We start from the raw sequence: 16,601 nt of genomic DNA, 5'->3' as shown, positions 1-16,601 counted from the left end.
CGACATTTGCAGCCAAGCAAGGAGATACGCCTCTCTGAGCAACTTGTCTACTCTGGATTTCCAGAGAAGGCAAGCGGGTTAGGGGGAGACAGAAGTTTAGGTGGGCAGATGAGATTTAAGAAGTTAACGGGTATAAATTGGCAGCAGCAAGCACAGGACCGAGTTTACTGGCGAAACATGGGAGAGGCCTTTGTCCTGCAGTGGACGTAGTCAGGCTGCTGCTGCTGCTGCTGCTGCTGCTGCTGCTGCTGATGATGATGATGATGATGATGATGATGATGATTATGATGAACCAGATACGCAGCCATTTTTTTTGTTTTGTATTCTGTAGGTGTGGTATGTTTGCTAGCTTGTCAGACGCGCGTGTGTATATATGCGGAATCAGGTAATGAAAATTTATTAAGTGTTTATTAAGCTCTATAACGCGGGAGTAGGTGGAGCTGACATTCTCGTAGGTGTGAGCAATTGTTAAGCAAATGCTATAGTGTACGTTTCATACAAACTGCGCTGAAATATATTCCTCCATGCAGATTCAAGTGCTGTGAAGTTGTCGCAAGTCTTTAGAGCAGCACTTCTAATACTCTCACATGAATTTTTCAGTTGCAGCAGCTTAGTATATCAATAAGTATTTCAGTAAATACCATAAAATTTAAATTATTACTCGTGTTGTGTTCTGAAAATATACTCGCCGTACCCCCAAAACAGAAATAAACTAGTTACGATTTCCTCTGATGGTGGGATGTTGGGTTCTTTTACAGGAATGGAAGGTGATTTTTTGTTACTTCACACAGTAAGCAACGTTCACGGCCGAAATACGTGATACCGGGTTTAGGTAACAGACTTAATATTTCAAGGGGTGCGTATGCTCTCAGCTTTTAGCATTACAACAGAAAAAAAATGGAAAACCGCCAGGCCTGCGCGGAACGCGCAGCACAGTTCCGGCGAGAGCTGAAAAGTAGCCTCTCTGGAGCCTTTTAGAACTCTGTTTGGTTAACTGCTACTAGCACGCTTGCATGGGACCGACTACGTCATTAATCATCATAATTTTTTTGTGTAGTAAAGAGGTATTCACTATGCCGTCCATTCGTCATTTTCATGAGAAGAGTGGTACCCGCTACACATCTGTAAGGAATTTAGGGCAATTTTTTATTTTATGCTGTGGCTGCCTACGATGCCGACTTATGCCTGACGTGGTTGCAACGGGTTGGAGCTTTCGACTACCCACTTGTTACGCGAGTCGCGTTGTGTGACGCCTGGTCGTTCCTTCGCTGTTCTTAAACGCCTTATCGCTCATGTTAACGCGACTCCTTTCCCGACATCAAGCCTGCCAAGGCCAGTTTGCAACGGTCTTTCAAGCCCCGGCGTGGCCCAGTGCCAGAATACTGGGATGGCACGTAAGGAACCCGGGTTCGAATCCTATTCTCTTTTGTTTACCTAGTTCGTTTGTTACTTTGTGCTTTAGTGGCTGCGGACACCGGCGGTGGCGGACAACTACAGCGCATGCGACCTTTGTTGTAATTTCATAACAGCTTAATGTAAAAGAAACGCTTATACTCGGTTCCCTCAGGACCGATACGAAGTAGGTTTATCTGACTGAAATAAAAAAAAATTACAAAACCCACCGGCTACACGGAGCACTTCTTTAAATACAGACCGTATATAGAAAATATTGCTGAGAATTAGATATTTTCAAAACTGAATCAATAAGATTACAGCTGCATACCTCGGATGTGAAGCGAATGTGAGATTGACGTAAACGGAAGCAATTCAGACGTCGAAAGGGAAGGAATAATGAACAACAGGTACCTACATAAGTCCAATAAATAACGACTCCGGCAATACGTTAAGAGTAGCTGTTCGATGTTGGTTGGTTGGTTGTTTCTCAGAGTCCTGGCGCAACCCACCACGGGGGATCGGCCATGAAACGGATGGTACCTCATTTTTGAGGTCGAATTGTTTTACCAGCCGGGATATTTAAATAGGGATGTTTGCACAAAGAAAAGATTGGTAAACGATGGATTAGAAATAGTATAAATAGAGGTAATAAAAACCATTAAGCTAATATGGTATGAAATGAAGTGAATTTGTACCTCAGCATAACATTCTATTCGTTTTTCCTTTAGAAAATTGCATACGGCCTCGCAAACGTTCCTGTGGCTAAATCTCTTTTCAGTTGCTCCAAAGGAAAGGATCACCGGATGGGATAAATTTAAAGCCAATCTGCGGAGAGTTTCTTCTGCAGTCGTTTTCTTTGGTTTGCCAGTAACCTGCACGCTATAAGAAGAAATGATGCAGGGATTCACTCTCGTTGCAGTGGAGGCATAGGGGAGACTGTGCCAGACCAAGGGGGGGGGGGGGGGGGACGACGACTCGGCATTGTAGTCCCGTACATGATATCTCCGCCATTCTAGAAGTACACCATTGATTTTTTTCATGGGTACTTAAGATGAGAAAAATGTGATGCTGCCAAGCGAGATTTTTCAAAACTATCTGGTATGACAAATTTTTCAAAGCGTGCCACGGTAATAAATGCTATAGCGTCGGTAATACAGAAATTATGGGACAATTACGTGAGGCCACTGCGAGTGCACCTGCGTATTCAGTGAGGGTGTGTAAGATGTGAGAGCTAGAGTTTGCGCAAGCCTCTGCGAATCATTTTCAAGTCGTTTTTTTTTTTTTTTCGAGCGGCCGAGAGGAGTCTCGTGCGAAGAAGAAAGTAAAACACCTCCAAGCTCGACAGCTTCTGCGTGATGCTGTTCTTCTCGTTCCGACACGCGATATAATCGCTTCTCATCCACATACTCGGTCGTGCGGAGAGAATTAGTGAGGCAGCAACTTGGCAAGGCAGTAGCTTTCATTTTCTAGTCGCGTTCTTCGTTTTCCTTCTTTAATCCCTCGTCCACGATGTCGCAGCCCCGCCGCATAGTAAGAGCGGCGGAGAGCCGCACCCATGTGGCATCGTTGGCTCGATGCCGGCTTCTGTGTACGTGAGCTCTCGCTGCGTTTCAGGTTCTGATCGGTGCATACAGAGCGTGTGTGCGGACTCCCGCGCGTTTCTTTGCGTGTGCTTGTGGGAAATCGATTTCTCAGCGCGCGGACACACCCGAGGTAGCTGCACTCTTCTTCGGCGAGCCTGAGGAGCAGCCGGCAGCGCACGCGAAAGCGTCTAACGAGCGTCTCAAACGGGGGAACCGCGGAAGCCCCGCGAGACCTGCCGCCGCCGTTCGGCGCTTCGATAAATGGGTCGATCCAAAGCGCTTGGTTTGTCCGGCTTGTCCTGTGGTACTATAGAGAATGCGTTGGCTTGCAGCGCAGACTTCCTTCGTGCCGATGTCGCATCTGTACTCGTTTGCGGACTGTTTCCTCGACGCACGCCAGAAGGCTGGCGAACCGAGTTAGTGTTCTGCTGCACGCCGTGAATTTGGTCTCTCTTTATTTTTCAGCTCGAACATGGTTTTGTTTCTTGCATATTAATGTTGTTTTGTAGTGCTTCGGTGGTGCTATAGCCGTGGCTGTATTTTGTTTCTTTGGTCGTTTAGTGTCGTCGCTTACTATATTCCTCTCTTGTTTCATTATTTTGCTACTCGTTTTCCCTTGCAAGTACAGTGTAGCAAACCGCAGGTATACCTCCTGGTTAACCTTCCAGTTTTTCCTTTATATTTCTAATTATTTCTCTTTCTTGGGAAACGTTTTCGTTTCAGAAAGACGATATATATATATATATATATATATATATATATATATATATATATATATATATATATATATATATATATATATATATATATATATATATATATATATATATATATATATATATATATATATATATATTTATATTCTTTGGCATTACTTCTATTAGATCTTATTAATATTGTGTCAAAACATGAAAAAACGAGCTCTTAAGTATACACACTTCTTTCCCTTATTCATTAACGAGGGTCTCGTACTGGCAGACTTGGTGCCGTTAGGTTGTATACGAGGGACTATCGGTCAGCTACCAGCTCATAATAAGTTCACGTGCTAGTGTCGCCATACAGGCTCATAAAAAGAGTGTACGACACTCGCCGCCGTGGCTACAGGTGGCGCTGACTGACACTCCCACGTTAAAATTCACAGATAAACTCAATAAAGTGACTGGGGGAATAGCCGCCACGATAACTCAGCGGTAGAGCTTCGAACGCGTAATTCGGAGGTCGTAGGTTTGATTCCTGCTCACGGCAAGTTATTTTTTCACCCACTTTTCTTTCTTGTTATTTACTTTACATTGGTTCTAATAACTTCCCCTATACATTTCTTGGCATTATTGTCTGTTAGATCTCATTAATATTGTGTCAAAACACGGAAAAACGAGCCCTTAGGTATACACTTCTTATATATATATATATATATATATATATATAGTAGAATAGAGCCACTCGCCTCGCTGCTAAATGAAACCGTCTATATCTCGACCTATCATCTAAATTAAAAGCCGTTATTTGAAACTTTCTTCGGTGGCCCTTCCAGCAGTCTGAGTGCACACAGAACGTGCTTGGAGCTTGCACATTGAAGGTGGGGACACCAGAAATACTCAACGACATGGTGCAGGTGATATTTACCCCCTCAAAAAACAAAAATAAACGTGAAAAAAAAACATGCTCGCTGCACGTAAGAATTTGTCTATACTTTTTATTAACCACTGAACAATGTTAATTATCCGGGTTAAACTGACGAACCCGTTGTTCGTAGTAGTAACAGAAGAGAAGGAGTCCCACCCCAATTCACATGATATGTCCTCGTAGGAACAAAATGTCACTGGTTCACAAGTCTGTGATTTGGTGAACTAAAACGCCCCTTCCATTTCAGACACACTTTTTCACCATTCCTTGCATTAGGTGAAATAGCCACCCAATAAATAGAATTATTTTTCTTTAGTCGATCGAATCTGAGTAATAAATACATTTATTTTTTCCCCCGTGGTTCCCTTTCGATCTTCCCGCTCGGCAATGCAGTAAAGAAGCAGTGAAGCGTCCGAACCCTTCTTCACAATTCCGAGAAACCACCAAGTCCTCGCTCAGACGATTTCAACCAGCAGGCCGACAATAATCTGTAATTGCCGGTGCTCTTTGGCACATGCGAGATACAGTGCGACCACTCCTCACGCTTACTTTTCGCCCAACGATGAAACCGTCCGAGCTTTGTACCGCTCGCGGTCATGTTCGCGTCTGGGAATGCGAATCATTAAGCGAGGTTGGAACGCTGCGTTCGACGTACAGCAGCCGTATAAGACACAAGCATTACGCATGGCTTCAGGGGCGTAGTCCACGAGTGACTTCCTCAAGTGATATCGATCGTCACAGCTTCGGCCGCCGCTGCTCACGTGCAAAGTTCGGCGCGTCCTGCGCCGACGCTGTTCATTCTTCTTACGCGCGAATACCGAGGCGAATTTTGGAGGCATAATACCTACAACACGTGGCAATATCAATAGCGGCCATTTATGCGACGCAGCTGCTTTTACGAAGGGGATTACTTTGCGTCTCCTTTTTTGTTTTTGCAGCGGCCTTTCTTCCGCGTTCCCGGCGACTTTGGGAGCGAGCGAGCCGGCCGGCGGCTTTGCTGCACGCGAAGAAAGAACTACTGCGCCGGGATTCGCTCGCAGGATTTCAAGCTGGACGGTTGTGCCCTCGCGATCTCCGACTTCAGCGTAGCTCCCGCCGACTGGTTCGCCCTCCGCGGTCTCCTGACGCCGTGTAGCTCTCGCATTGTGGCACCCCGCCCTTGGACTGCTTCGACCGGATCCCCACTTTCCTATCTCCTTCTTTTTCCTCTCGTTGGCTGTCTTCTTCTGCTTCTACTTTCCTTCTATTCTTTTTATCCCTCCTTCCCCCCACCTCTATAAGGCACTGCGCCGTGTCGCCTGAAGGCAGACAGAAATTAGGTGCCTTTTTCCTCTTCATTCTAATCACTACCACCACCACTACTGCGCCGTCCGTTCAGAAACGGGATTTCGGGGTCGCCGCGTTATCTCCGTGCCTGGTTGGGTCGCTTTTTCGAAGCGGTGTCGTCCCCCGCCACAGTTAGCGCCGTCTGGGACCTTTGACAGTACGCGCGACGATGACTATAAACTGCATCAGTCCCTGGCAGTCGGTGTGCGAACCAGAAGGCGTGTTTACAGAAGGTCCATGTCTACGAACGGAAGGCCCATCGTGCCCGGCAGACCGCGACGCGCGTGCATATCATTGCCTCGCGGCACTATCGTGAATACGGGGCCTCTTGTGTGATGGATCAAATCAAACCCGCTTCACGCGTTTCAGCGGCATCCTGCAGGCGCTGACTTCTATTTATACGCAGCGCTGTACGGCCCGTCTGTCACGAGCCGCATTTTGCAGTTGGCCTGAATGGAGCTCGGAGGAAGCTGGCCTGTCAACGAAGACGAGTGTTGCTGTCACATCCACGCGGCTTGTTCTGCGGCTTCCCGCATTTGATGGTGAAAGCGAGCGTGACCTGACCTCTCAGTTTGGTTTATTTTTTTTTAACGCACCCATGCAGCGCATCTGTGGTATAGCGACAGACACTGACGGAACGGGGGGAAAAAAACCCTCCTTTGGCTGGGATGGCCTTTCTTGTTTTGGTTAAACTTTTTTGTTTTGGTTAAAGGCTTCGAGCTTGAGTTTATGTATTGCTTTGTCTACCAGACTAATTATTGGGCACGCAATGACACACTTATTGTGTATGTATTCACGATTAGCCAAAACAATTTTTTTTGTAGAAAGATCACATTCAGATGGGTTGCCAGAAAGCAAAAAAGAAAGTTCGAAGTTGACGAAACATTGTGTCGGGACAATGCTTTCAAATCATTCACTTGATATGTCATGGTAGCTTCACTCAGTAGCTCGGACTTAATAATATGTAGGGTTTAACGTCCCAAAACCACCATGTGATGATGAGAGATGCATTAGCTCGGATTTCGCCGCTCCACCACCATCTACGAAATTAAATGCCCGGCAAAATATATCACTAGAGATGAGAAAGAAAAGAAGACCTGAAGCGTTTTTTCATATGTTTTGGGAGGTAAACCGTAGCACAGCCTATCATGAGAGATCGCTGTAGCGAATGACATAGCCAGGAAGATGGACAAAGATTGAATTAGGGCTTATTAAGAGGCTCATGTTACATGATCATGTTACAGCCTTTGTACAAATTATGCATGCGAATGACATAGCCAGGAAGATGGACAAAGATTTGGTTAGGGCTTATTGAGAGGCTCATGTTACATGATCATGTTACAGCCTTTGTACAAATTATGCATGGCAGTCAGAGGAAAATATACCGATCGAAACACCGGATAAAATTATAAATGCAGCAGAATTGCTGAGATTTTTGTGAAGGGGACTCATGTTTGAGAAATCCAGATTACCTAATGTGCATCCGCTGTTGTCAGATCATCCTTCAAAGAACTTCTACCAAATGATGCTATAGGTTATATCGTAGTAATCTGTGCGCTGAACGTGATACTAGATATGAATAATATGTAACACTGCATTTCAGAATATGGCATGCTTGACATCGCGCGCATCGTACTAATTAGAAAAATATGCGAATGTTGGAGATGTAAACATTATTTCAATCATAATTGGCGTGTAACATATTTATAAGAAGAAAGATAGGAAAATGAAAATATCCAGCGATTTAAGCATTGCAGAGTGTCGCGCGCATAGCCCGGCCTCCGGAGGCCTTGGTGTTTCGTGTATTTGTGAGTGCTTACGCAAAACATGGGAGCCAGGCGAACATTGTACCCGCATGGGGCAAATGTGGTCTATCATGTGTGTGCTTTTTTTATCACTATTGTGTTTCCGTGCTAACATCTAGTATCAGGAAATAAAACGATACTGTCGTGGGCTAAACTACAAGAAATGTAATAGGGAAATAAATGAGCGTTTACTCGTTAACAATTTGCGAAAATATACATAGAAAAATAAAGAGCGGGACAACTGAGGATAACATCTGCAAAGTTTACAGTCAAACAAATAAACAAGTAAATCTTTGTACACGTACTCAAGAAAAAAAATTTTTTTTGGTGGGGGGGGGGGGCATTCATTAATGAAACCTGTTCTGCACTCCTCATTTGGTAAGTTGTAAAAGCACCGGCAAGTTTCTTTTCTTCGTTGCAGTTTTACAATTGCTACCATGCAAATTACAAAGCCACTGAAGCATAAAATGGCGAGCGCAGAATATACTCGAACGAGCACTTCCCGGAGCCTTCATTAAAACACTAAAGGCAGAATCAGGAAACCTGCTCCAGGGAAGAGAAAAAAGTATAGCGAAAACCACGCGGAAGGCTCGCCGCAGGCGAACTTCTCACGCGACCACGCGGAAGTTTTGACCAGTGAAAACACTGGATCGGACAGCGCCCCATGCAGCGTCAATAAGGAACATGCGAATCGCCATCGCCACTCAAGCAGCTCGTTGTATCGGCGTCGTTTTGGACATGTGCGGTTCTTTTTTTTTTTTCTGCGTGTGCCGTACATTCTCAAATTCGTCTGAGTATTGAGAGAGCCGTCTTTTGTTAGGTACTGGACAGGTGGGCTACATAGAGCAGCAGCCTCCAATGCCGTCTCTCTGCTTCGTTAGCCGAAAGCACGCCTACCCAGCAGTCAGATCGTCGTCCGGCAATCTCACGTCTCCCCCTCTCTCTCTTCTTGCTGCTCAGTGCATTGTGAACGTCGAGATGAAAGATTTTCGATTTCTAGCGGTGCTCAGGGATATTTCGCTGCTTCTTTTGTCGCATTGAATTCTGGCCGCGCACGCGCCGTCTCTCGCCCAATTGCGCTTCCTCGATTCGAAGTGGGCAGCATTTCTCGCAGACCTAGAAATGCCAGTGCGCCCGGCAAACTGTGCGTTGCGTATAGGCAATGTAAACAGGGCAATGAAAGAAAGCCACACGTCGGAGTAAGTGACCTCGCGCGCTTGTGTGTGCAGTGCCGCGAGCGAGTGGCTTTACGGGCGGCTCGTGTAGGCTGATGACCCGATCGTGGCGATCTCGCGTAACGAGAAAGTTCGAACGGCGCCGAGATGCGGCGTCGCGGATAAGATGCGAACGGTTCGACGACTTTGTATTCGCCGAGGCGAAAGCTGAAATGAGGAAACGACGAGCATTGATCGCGGACGCCGATCGGCGCGTGATTGAACGGCCGCGAACCGAATGGCGTGTGCAGTTGCATGTAGCGAGTCGAAGACGCCGTATAGGAGAAGCGAAAGCGGGTTAACGCCAGCGAAATTTGCTTCGCTGCTCTCAGACATGGCGAAAGGGACAGGAACAAGCGAAACCAGTTTGTGCCATACACCGTTGCTTCCACAGCAGCCTACGCAAGGTGAAGGTCCGACAGATCGCACAGATTTCCAGTGTACCCATTCGTGCTTTGGTTCGCCAATATGAATCGAAAGTATACGTTCACAATTGCTCTTTCGAAGAAAGATAACATCCTTCTTTATATCCTTCTGAAAAGGCTTAGTGGCTGCGATGTTGTGTCGCTGCGGTCGCTCGTTATGTTTCAGCTGGATTCGGTGTCATGACATCACACCGAGTCCATGACAACATCATGACAATGAAGTTAGTGATACTCTAGAACGGCAGCTCGTTCACTGGAGGACAACTTCCTTGTCCACAAAAGCAGTTTTCCACTCAAGTTCACAGTGTATAGAAACAGTCTTGCACTTATCAGTGCTGCTGTCAGGATATAAGAAAGGGCGCAAGCACGGCACCGCAAGGAGAAAGTTCAGTCAACATGCGTCCACCTACATTAACTATACGAGAGCATTCAGTTAGCGCCAAAATATAGAAAATGTTCCTTACCTAATTTGCCGGGAGTGATGTCGAACTGCGATGGGCCATCGGAGACAAACTGTGGACTAGAGCAAATTTCCTGCAAAAAGGGGAGCAAAGAGTGCCGAACATTGTTGGAGTATAAGCTTAATGTTTTTTTTTAATGCACAGTATGTCCTGCTGAACCGTAACCTTTGTGTTTGGTAAACTTTCTAAGAGCTGAAAAAATGCGAGTGATTTCATTGCTGCCATCTTAACAAATCGTCGCGCAGCATTGAAGTAGCGAGCGGCATGCAAATGACAACAGTACTATGCTTCGATACATTATTCATGTTAGTCACGAGAAAAAGAAAGAGAGAGAAGTAAACGTTTATTTAGAAAACAGTGTTCCGAAAATATTTTTTATTGATAAAGTGTTTAACTAAACATACTTGTGACAATTGGACTGTTTAACCTAAAGGGTGAGAGCAGTAGTGTTCTCCAGAACATATTAAAAGATACAAGTAACATTTCATAAAAAGTAATATTGCATCTCCATAATGCTAACACTATACGGGCTGATACTGGCATGTGTTCTCCGTGAAAAAACAAAACAAAAAAGCCCGCTATGCATGCAAGAGCGGATCGGCCTAGTATACCAAGCTCATTCCCTGAGAAGATGCCCGGGACATCACGCAGCGTGTTCAAGTTGTAGCTGCAACGGACGTCGAAAGGGAACTGAGACTTTCGTACAGTTTAACGCTCGGTTGGGTGGACATAGTGGGGACTACCGAGTTCTCGAACTCACCTTGGGCCTTAGCCAGGTGAACTTGAAGGGCGGAGTCTGGTGATAGAAGACCGAGTTCTGGCTGGCCGGGAAGTCCGGATCCTCGAACAGCGCTGGTCCGTCGCCGTTGGCGCTCTTCAGCAGACTCTTCTTGATCTTCTCCAGCTCGGACATGGCGGTCGCAGCGCCACCCTGCTGGGTAGGCCTAAAGAAAAACGGTAATACAATACTTTTAGTGGTACACGTTTCACTGCAGCGATGCAGTCTACGCTACAGTGATCCAGTAATGGTATAGCATAAATTTTCAAAACTCTTCAATAGACAGATTCGCATCGAATACTTATCTGTACTCGATATATCGTCGGTACGACTGAGGTAGCTTCGATGGACAACCTGCTTTAGTCTAGAACCATATTTATTAAAATATCCTGCTCCATCTATTCAAATCCTTTTTTTTTGTTGAAAAAAAAAACGAACACCAGGAACAGTCAATGTGAAACCAGTATTTATGAGTGTATGTGTCTTGTAGCACATATATGTGCGAAGTTGAACATTGATATAGATATCGAGGTAGATTAGGTGACTCATAAGATATATGGAGAGAAAGAGGGGCGAGGAAACGCAGAGAGCTAGGTTAACCAGACTCACGTCTGCTTTGCTACCCTACACTGCGGGAATGGAATGAGGGGCGGGAAGACAGAATAGGCGACTCGTAAGCTTTAGTAGTGTTGATAACATTTTAGTAGTGCATCGATGCTTTCGCGACGTGATTCCGTTTACCAACAACATCACAAAGTTGTTGGTTCAAACATTGTTTCACAACTTCTCTCTGTTTCCTGCGAGAGAAATGAGAGCTTTGCACAAAACACCATCGTGTTCAGTTCCAAAGCATTCCTTCCATAGGGTCTCGGCTAAAGAGATGTCAACGATTACGCAAACAGTGTCATTGAAATGCAAAAGTTGCCATGGCCCGCATGGCGCAAAGCTCGTAACTTCCGTGCAGTATCTACGTGCGAAACCCACTTTTCTCGGGCCGACCCAGACATTGCGTCTGTGTATAGTTAACTGTATGCGACGGATTAAACGGTCTTGCTTTTTCGCGATAACAGTATATATACCGCTGTATACACTGCAACACGATAAGGAGCCGACTACGACGTTGTTTCCACAGCGACATGCCGCTCGCATACCAACAGTGACAGGCATCCCCAGCTCTATAGGAGCGCGCTCGCACACGGGCACATACAAACGGCGCGAAAGCGAGAGCTTCATTTGTTTATTTATGTTTGCCTTTTGTAGGACGCGTCCTTCGCAACTTGTTCCGAGTGGCACTCGTCAGCCTTCTGGCGCGCAAACAGGCGTCCTTACAGGTCGTCATTGGCTGCAATCAAGCCAGGGCCACACCTGCTGAACGGGCCCCAATGATAGGGCACTCCCCTTGGGAGTCATTAGGCCCGCCACCCTAAACCCCGTACAACGCCGACAGCGAAACCGCTAGCGGAGAACTCAGGCGCGGAGTCAACGCTCGGCCCCGATTATTTGCTCTCCGCGCGAGACAAACGAGAGTATCGAATCCCGCCGAAACGAGCGCTGGCGTCGTGTTCAGCGAGGTTGCGCAATCGCGAATGAGCAAGCTGTCTCGTTCATTTGGTTACACCCCTCTTCTCGACCTAAGTGGCGCAACAACGGCGAAATTAAACAACAAATTCCATTGTCTTCATCCCGCGCTTACTCTCTCTCCTTGACGTGTGCAAGACAATGGCGCGTCGTTTCTCCGCCCTCTCTCCCTGCACTGTCGCTGCACGCGCGGTCGCTTGTCGAACTCACGAGGAGCGCCCCTGCAGCAACACGCGACGCCGCGTGACGCGAGCGCGACATGTGTGACCCCAATTTTGGCTGCTTTTCCTTACCGCTGTATTATATTTTTGTTATTGTCGACGTCGTGTCGGTCGCTTGAGTCGCCCTTTACGTAGGTAGGCGTCATTGCGTGCGCCTCTTCTGCGTGGCGGCAGGTCATAGCGTGTAAATCGGCGTGAAAAACGAAATCCGAGTTCCCAGTTCTGTTTGAAGTGCGGCCAGACACGCACGACCCGAAGGTGAACGCAACGCACCTTTGGTAGTGGGCCGTTATTCCACGCGTGGCCAACGACCGCTGAAAGCTCGCGTCTAAGAAGCCCACGCCATGTTTGCTACAGAAAAACTTTTTCGTTCTTTTTATTTTTTTTTCCTTTCTTTCATTCGAAGGAAATTCTTGTGACCGAGTATAGTGCTTCTCAAATGTATGACATGTTCGCACTGCAGTGCACACCCAAGTGAATAACGCCGTAATTTTCCTTTGCATCGGAGCTATTCAGGGGAGTAATACAGTGATACCTAGACAGGAGTCTCAAACACGCAGACTGCGGACCTTTCGCTAGTGTACCGGACCATTCATGCCCGTTTTCGTCCGACACAAACATTTAAAGTCTTATTTATTAATGCATACTCATCAACTACGCATATAAGACTGTGTTCAAGCGTTTTTTTATCTTATTATTCCTTTTTTTTGTGCGTGTGGCATCCCATCCAGTCACTGTGTGTAGAAACCAGAACGGCGGAACAAAAACTCGGTACATCGGAATCAGTGGCCAGATTTGGGTCATTTATGAGAACGGTATCGACATGTTTCTCTGAATCCTGACGCCACATACACTCTAAGAAGTAAAGGAGAAAAAGGGGTATCGAGGTTGCTTCTTTAGCGAAAAAACTGACCTGCCACACCCATTGCACCATTTTGGGAGTAACTGCGAAGGAGTAACTGCGCTCTTGTGGTTGCTCCTTCGCAGTTACACCTTCTAAAAGGAAACAGGCTTGTGTAGGCACACGGCTCAAACATCCCTGCAGTTACACCAGAAAACGGGAGCTTTACTGCACAAGAAGAAAAGTGCCCCTCCTTGCCGCGCCCTATGCAGTCTTTTGCGCGCATTTCATCTTTTGGAGGAGCAAAGAGCCCTTTTCGGGGTAACTGCGCAGTTACCCCGAGACACTTTTTAGAGTGTATGTTCTAAAAATATCTGATATACTTGAATTATTCTATTTTATTTTTTCATTTCCTGCACGCGATGAACGCCCTTTCAAGCCACTGTAGATGGAAAACGAGAGAGGCTAAGCTCACGTCTACGTATACACGGGCACGGGAGTAATGTAATTTGATCTATACAGCTAACGAATAGGAAACCACGCGTAAAAAGCCTCGCAAGTTTGCTCCTTTTCGTCGACATAGAATAGCACTTTGATTGAGAGCTGCGTCATGAAAGAGCCCTGGCCTTCCTGTATTCCCAGAAGGTGCGATATCTTCACATCTAAGGCGTCTCGAGTAATGCGATTCCTGTCCGTGGCTGGCTTACATATTTTCTCTGGGTCGCGGCCTGCTCGACTGGACTGCCCCGCGCTGTGCGATTTATGCGTACCATGCACGGCATTTGCATAGATAACGAGAGAGAACCACTTCTTTCCTTTATAGAGTCAACGGGTCGACCAGGTTGCGCCTTGAGTGCCAACTCGGGCCTGATTGCGATTCACGCACTGCACAAGATACGCGCTTCAATAATGGATGAGGTGGAAACATTACGAGTGAAAGTGAATTCGAGCATTCTTTATCTGCTTTCTTGTTACTGCCTAATGTATTACGCTTTGCGGTACAGCCGTGCCAAGTGGAGAGCAAGAAAAACCGTACGGCCGAACCAGCGCTAATTTATCCGGTTTTTGCTGACTCTAGAATGGTTTGGCAAATGATTCAAAGTAACCATATGACTTCCTGTACAACCTGGCAATGTAATCGTGTAATGATGCTGATCGTATTCCACGGATTTCTTAATCGGCTCGTTGACGAAGTGGATGTATGCGTGCATTAGGAAGCACACTATTAAAAAAAAGTGTGGTGCTACTTGATAATTTTTGAGGTAGTAAAGTGCTGCCGCAACATTCATCACCTAAGTAGTAATTGCAGGTAGTAGACCAAAGACATTTAGGTAGTAAATGTCTGTTAATTTATGCGGTGAATCTCATTAAGCTCTACACTCCCGCCGGGAGCGTGCAAGGTCACCTCACTAGAGCGCATCTCCAGGGAGTCTCATCACGGCCGCTGGCCTCATTTGCCGATCCTTGTTGCACAACACTTTACCCCTTGTCTGGCCTTTTTTATTTATTTCTTCACGGCACCTAGTTCCTTAAGAATCTTTCAGAGCTTTAGCAGCCCCTCGGCGTATGCGGACTTCAGCGATGACTCGCTGACAATTCTCAGTGGCGCACAGTCGGCACGCAATGAAAGGACGCGACGGAGGTGACCGGGTTCTGAGTCGTAAAACCTCCGCAAGGGCTCATTGAGGGCCACTCGGCCCGCCACGCACTACTTGGCGCATCGCAGCTGTCCCCGGCCGATCTTTCAGTACAAGACGCGTGACTCGTGGAAGACGCACGACGCCGAGGCGAGACGGACGAGACGGGCGCACGCCACAGCACGATCTCGGCAGACGCCGCGTAGACCGCTAGAGCGTGTCGGTTGCTCCGCGAGGACGACGTCTCGTGTCACGGTGTCTTCGCTTTTATTCGCTCGCTGCTCGCCTTCTTACTCCGGATTTCGACAGGCTGACAAAATGTCCCTCACGGATGGTCGCTCTCCGTTTCATTGTTGCGCTGCTCTTGGGTTTCTTTTCATTCTTTCTCTCTCTCCCTCTCTTGTTCGCTGTCCTCCTTCGTGCTAAGACTTTTAAACGACTATATATCTTTATTTATTTATTTTTGTTCTTTGAACTGTACGAATAAACTCTAGCAGCTGCCGCTTCGACTAACAAGCGTATTGGAGAGTGTGTGCTGCTTTGGCCCATCAGCTGACACGCGGTGTGTGCACTTGCGAAACGCTTGTAGTATGTCAACAGTATCTTCTTGCGATTGAGTAAGCTGCAACCTGTTCCTGTCGCCCGAACGCGCATTGGTCACGGAGAGATAAAGATACGAGACGGATACTGTACAATAGAGCGGTAACCTGGGCTAGTTGCTAAGGACGCATTGTATCAGAAAGTACCGAAGGACTCTGAAAGTACAAATGACAACACGGGACGCGCTGCACGGGACGATAACTGAGCAAACCGCTGTTCCTTGTTCCTTTTGTCTCTCTCTTTTCGCGCTCTTCATTACTATGTAATAGACGAACTTCTCCTTTGGATGTACCACGCTGACAAAAATATGTATGAGGCAGTTACAAGAGACGCACCGTTTGACAAACAATCTCGAACCACAACATATCACGAGTGAATAATAAGTGAAACTCGCACGTTTCGCAGCGCGACAACAAAATGCAACGAATGGGCGATGATAGGCAAATGAGGCGGCACAAGCATAATCGTCCGTTCGTAGTTCTATTTTTTTTTTTCTCGTGCTGTAGATTTTACTTGTACAGCGAAGTATACATTCGGTCAAATGTACGCGTTAAATGTTTTATACTTTTCCAAAGCGGCTACGAGGGAAGCTGTCCTCCACATAAGGGCTGTTTCATTGCAATAGTATGAAAAGGTGGGCTAGTTGGTAATCCATGATGGTTCAGCGAACTGGGAGCGCTCTTGCTGTGTTCCTCCTCTTTGCTTTGTGTCTGTGTTTACACCCGCGCTCCCAGTTCGCGGGGCTGTTTCATTAGAAGACACAGGTTCGATTCAATCACCGGACATACACTTATTTTTATTTAGGTGCGAAGCACCTGAGGGTCTCGGCTTGTCGGTGTCTCACGCCGTCACGGTCCGTCATAAAAAGTGTATGCGCCACCAAAATTGGGTAAATACCACTACTCGCCACCAGTCCACAAAATAAAATTAAGAAAGGGAACAGTTAGCCCAACAAATAGTCGACAATGTTAGTGGAGCACCCTTGCCTTTTCATAAGAAACTGAAACGGGGCATGTAGCGCAGAAGAAGGAAAGCAGGGGAAAAAAATTAGCCCCGTATCTGCATGTTACACCGCAAAGGGCGTCGAAAGACGATAGTCTTGCGTCTGGAGAGA

The 16,601-nt window shown here is 46.6% G+C and overlaps 1 protein-coding gene across 1 annotated transcript in view; it reads right to left on the bottom strand.

The window, feature by feature from the left end:
• The window catches only part of CalpC (calpain C), a 96,705-nt gene that overhangs the window by 55,845 nt on the left and 24,259 nt on the right, over positions 1-16,601 (bottom strand). Inside the window, exons 2-3 of the mRNA XM_075893400.1 lie at positions 10,593-10,776; positions 9,836-9,905 (exon numbers count right to left, since the gene is read on the bottom strand). Coding sequence (XP_075749515.1) covers positions 9,836-9,905; positions 10,593-10,745 — 223 coding nt within the window. The 5' untranslated portion in view covers positions 10,746-10,776. The remainder of the gene's footprint in view (positions 1-9,835; positions 9,906-10,592; positions 10,777-16,601) is intronic.

The sequence above is a fragment of the Rhipicephalus microplus genome, chromosome 1 (genome assembly GCF_043290135.1).
Source record: "Rhipicephalus microplus isolate Deutch F79 chromosome 1, USDA_Rmic, whole genome shotgun sequence".
In the NCBI taxonomy this organism is placed as follows: Eukaryota; Metazoa; Arthropoda; class Arachnida; order Ixodida; family Ixodidae; genus Rhipicephalus; species Rhipicephalus microplus.
Note: the sequence above shows the minus strand (reverse complement) of the source record. Positions and strands in the feature narration are given on the sequence as shown.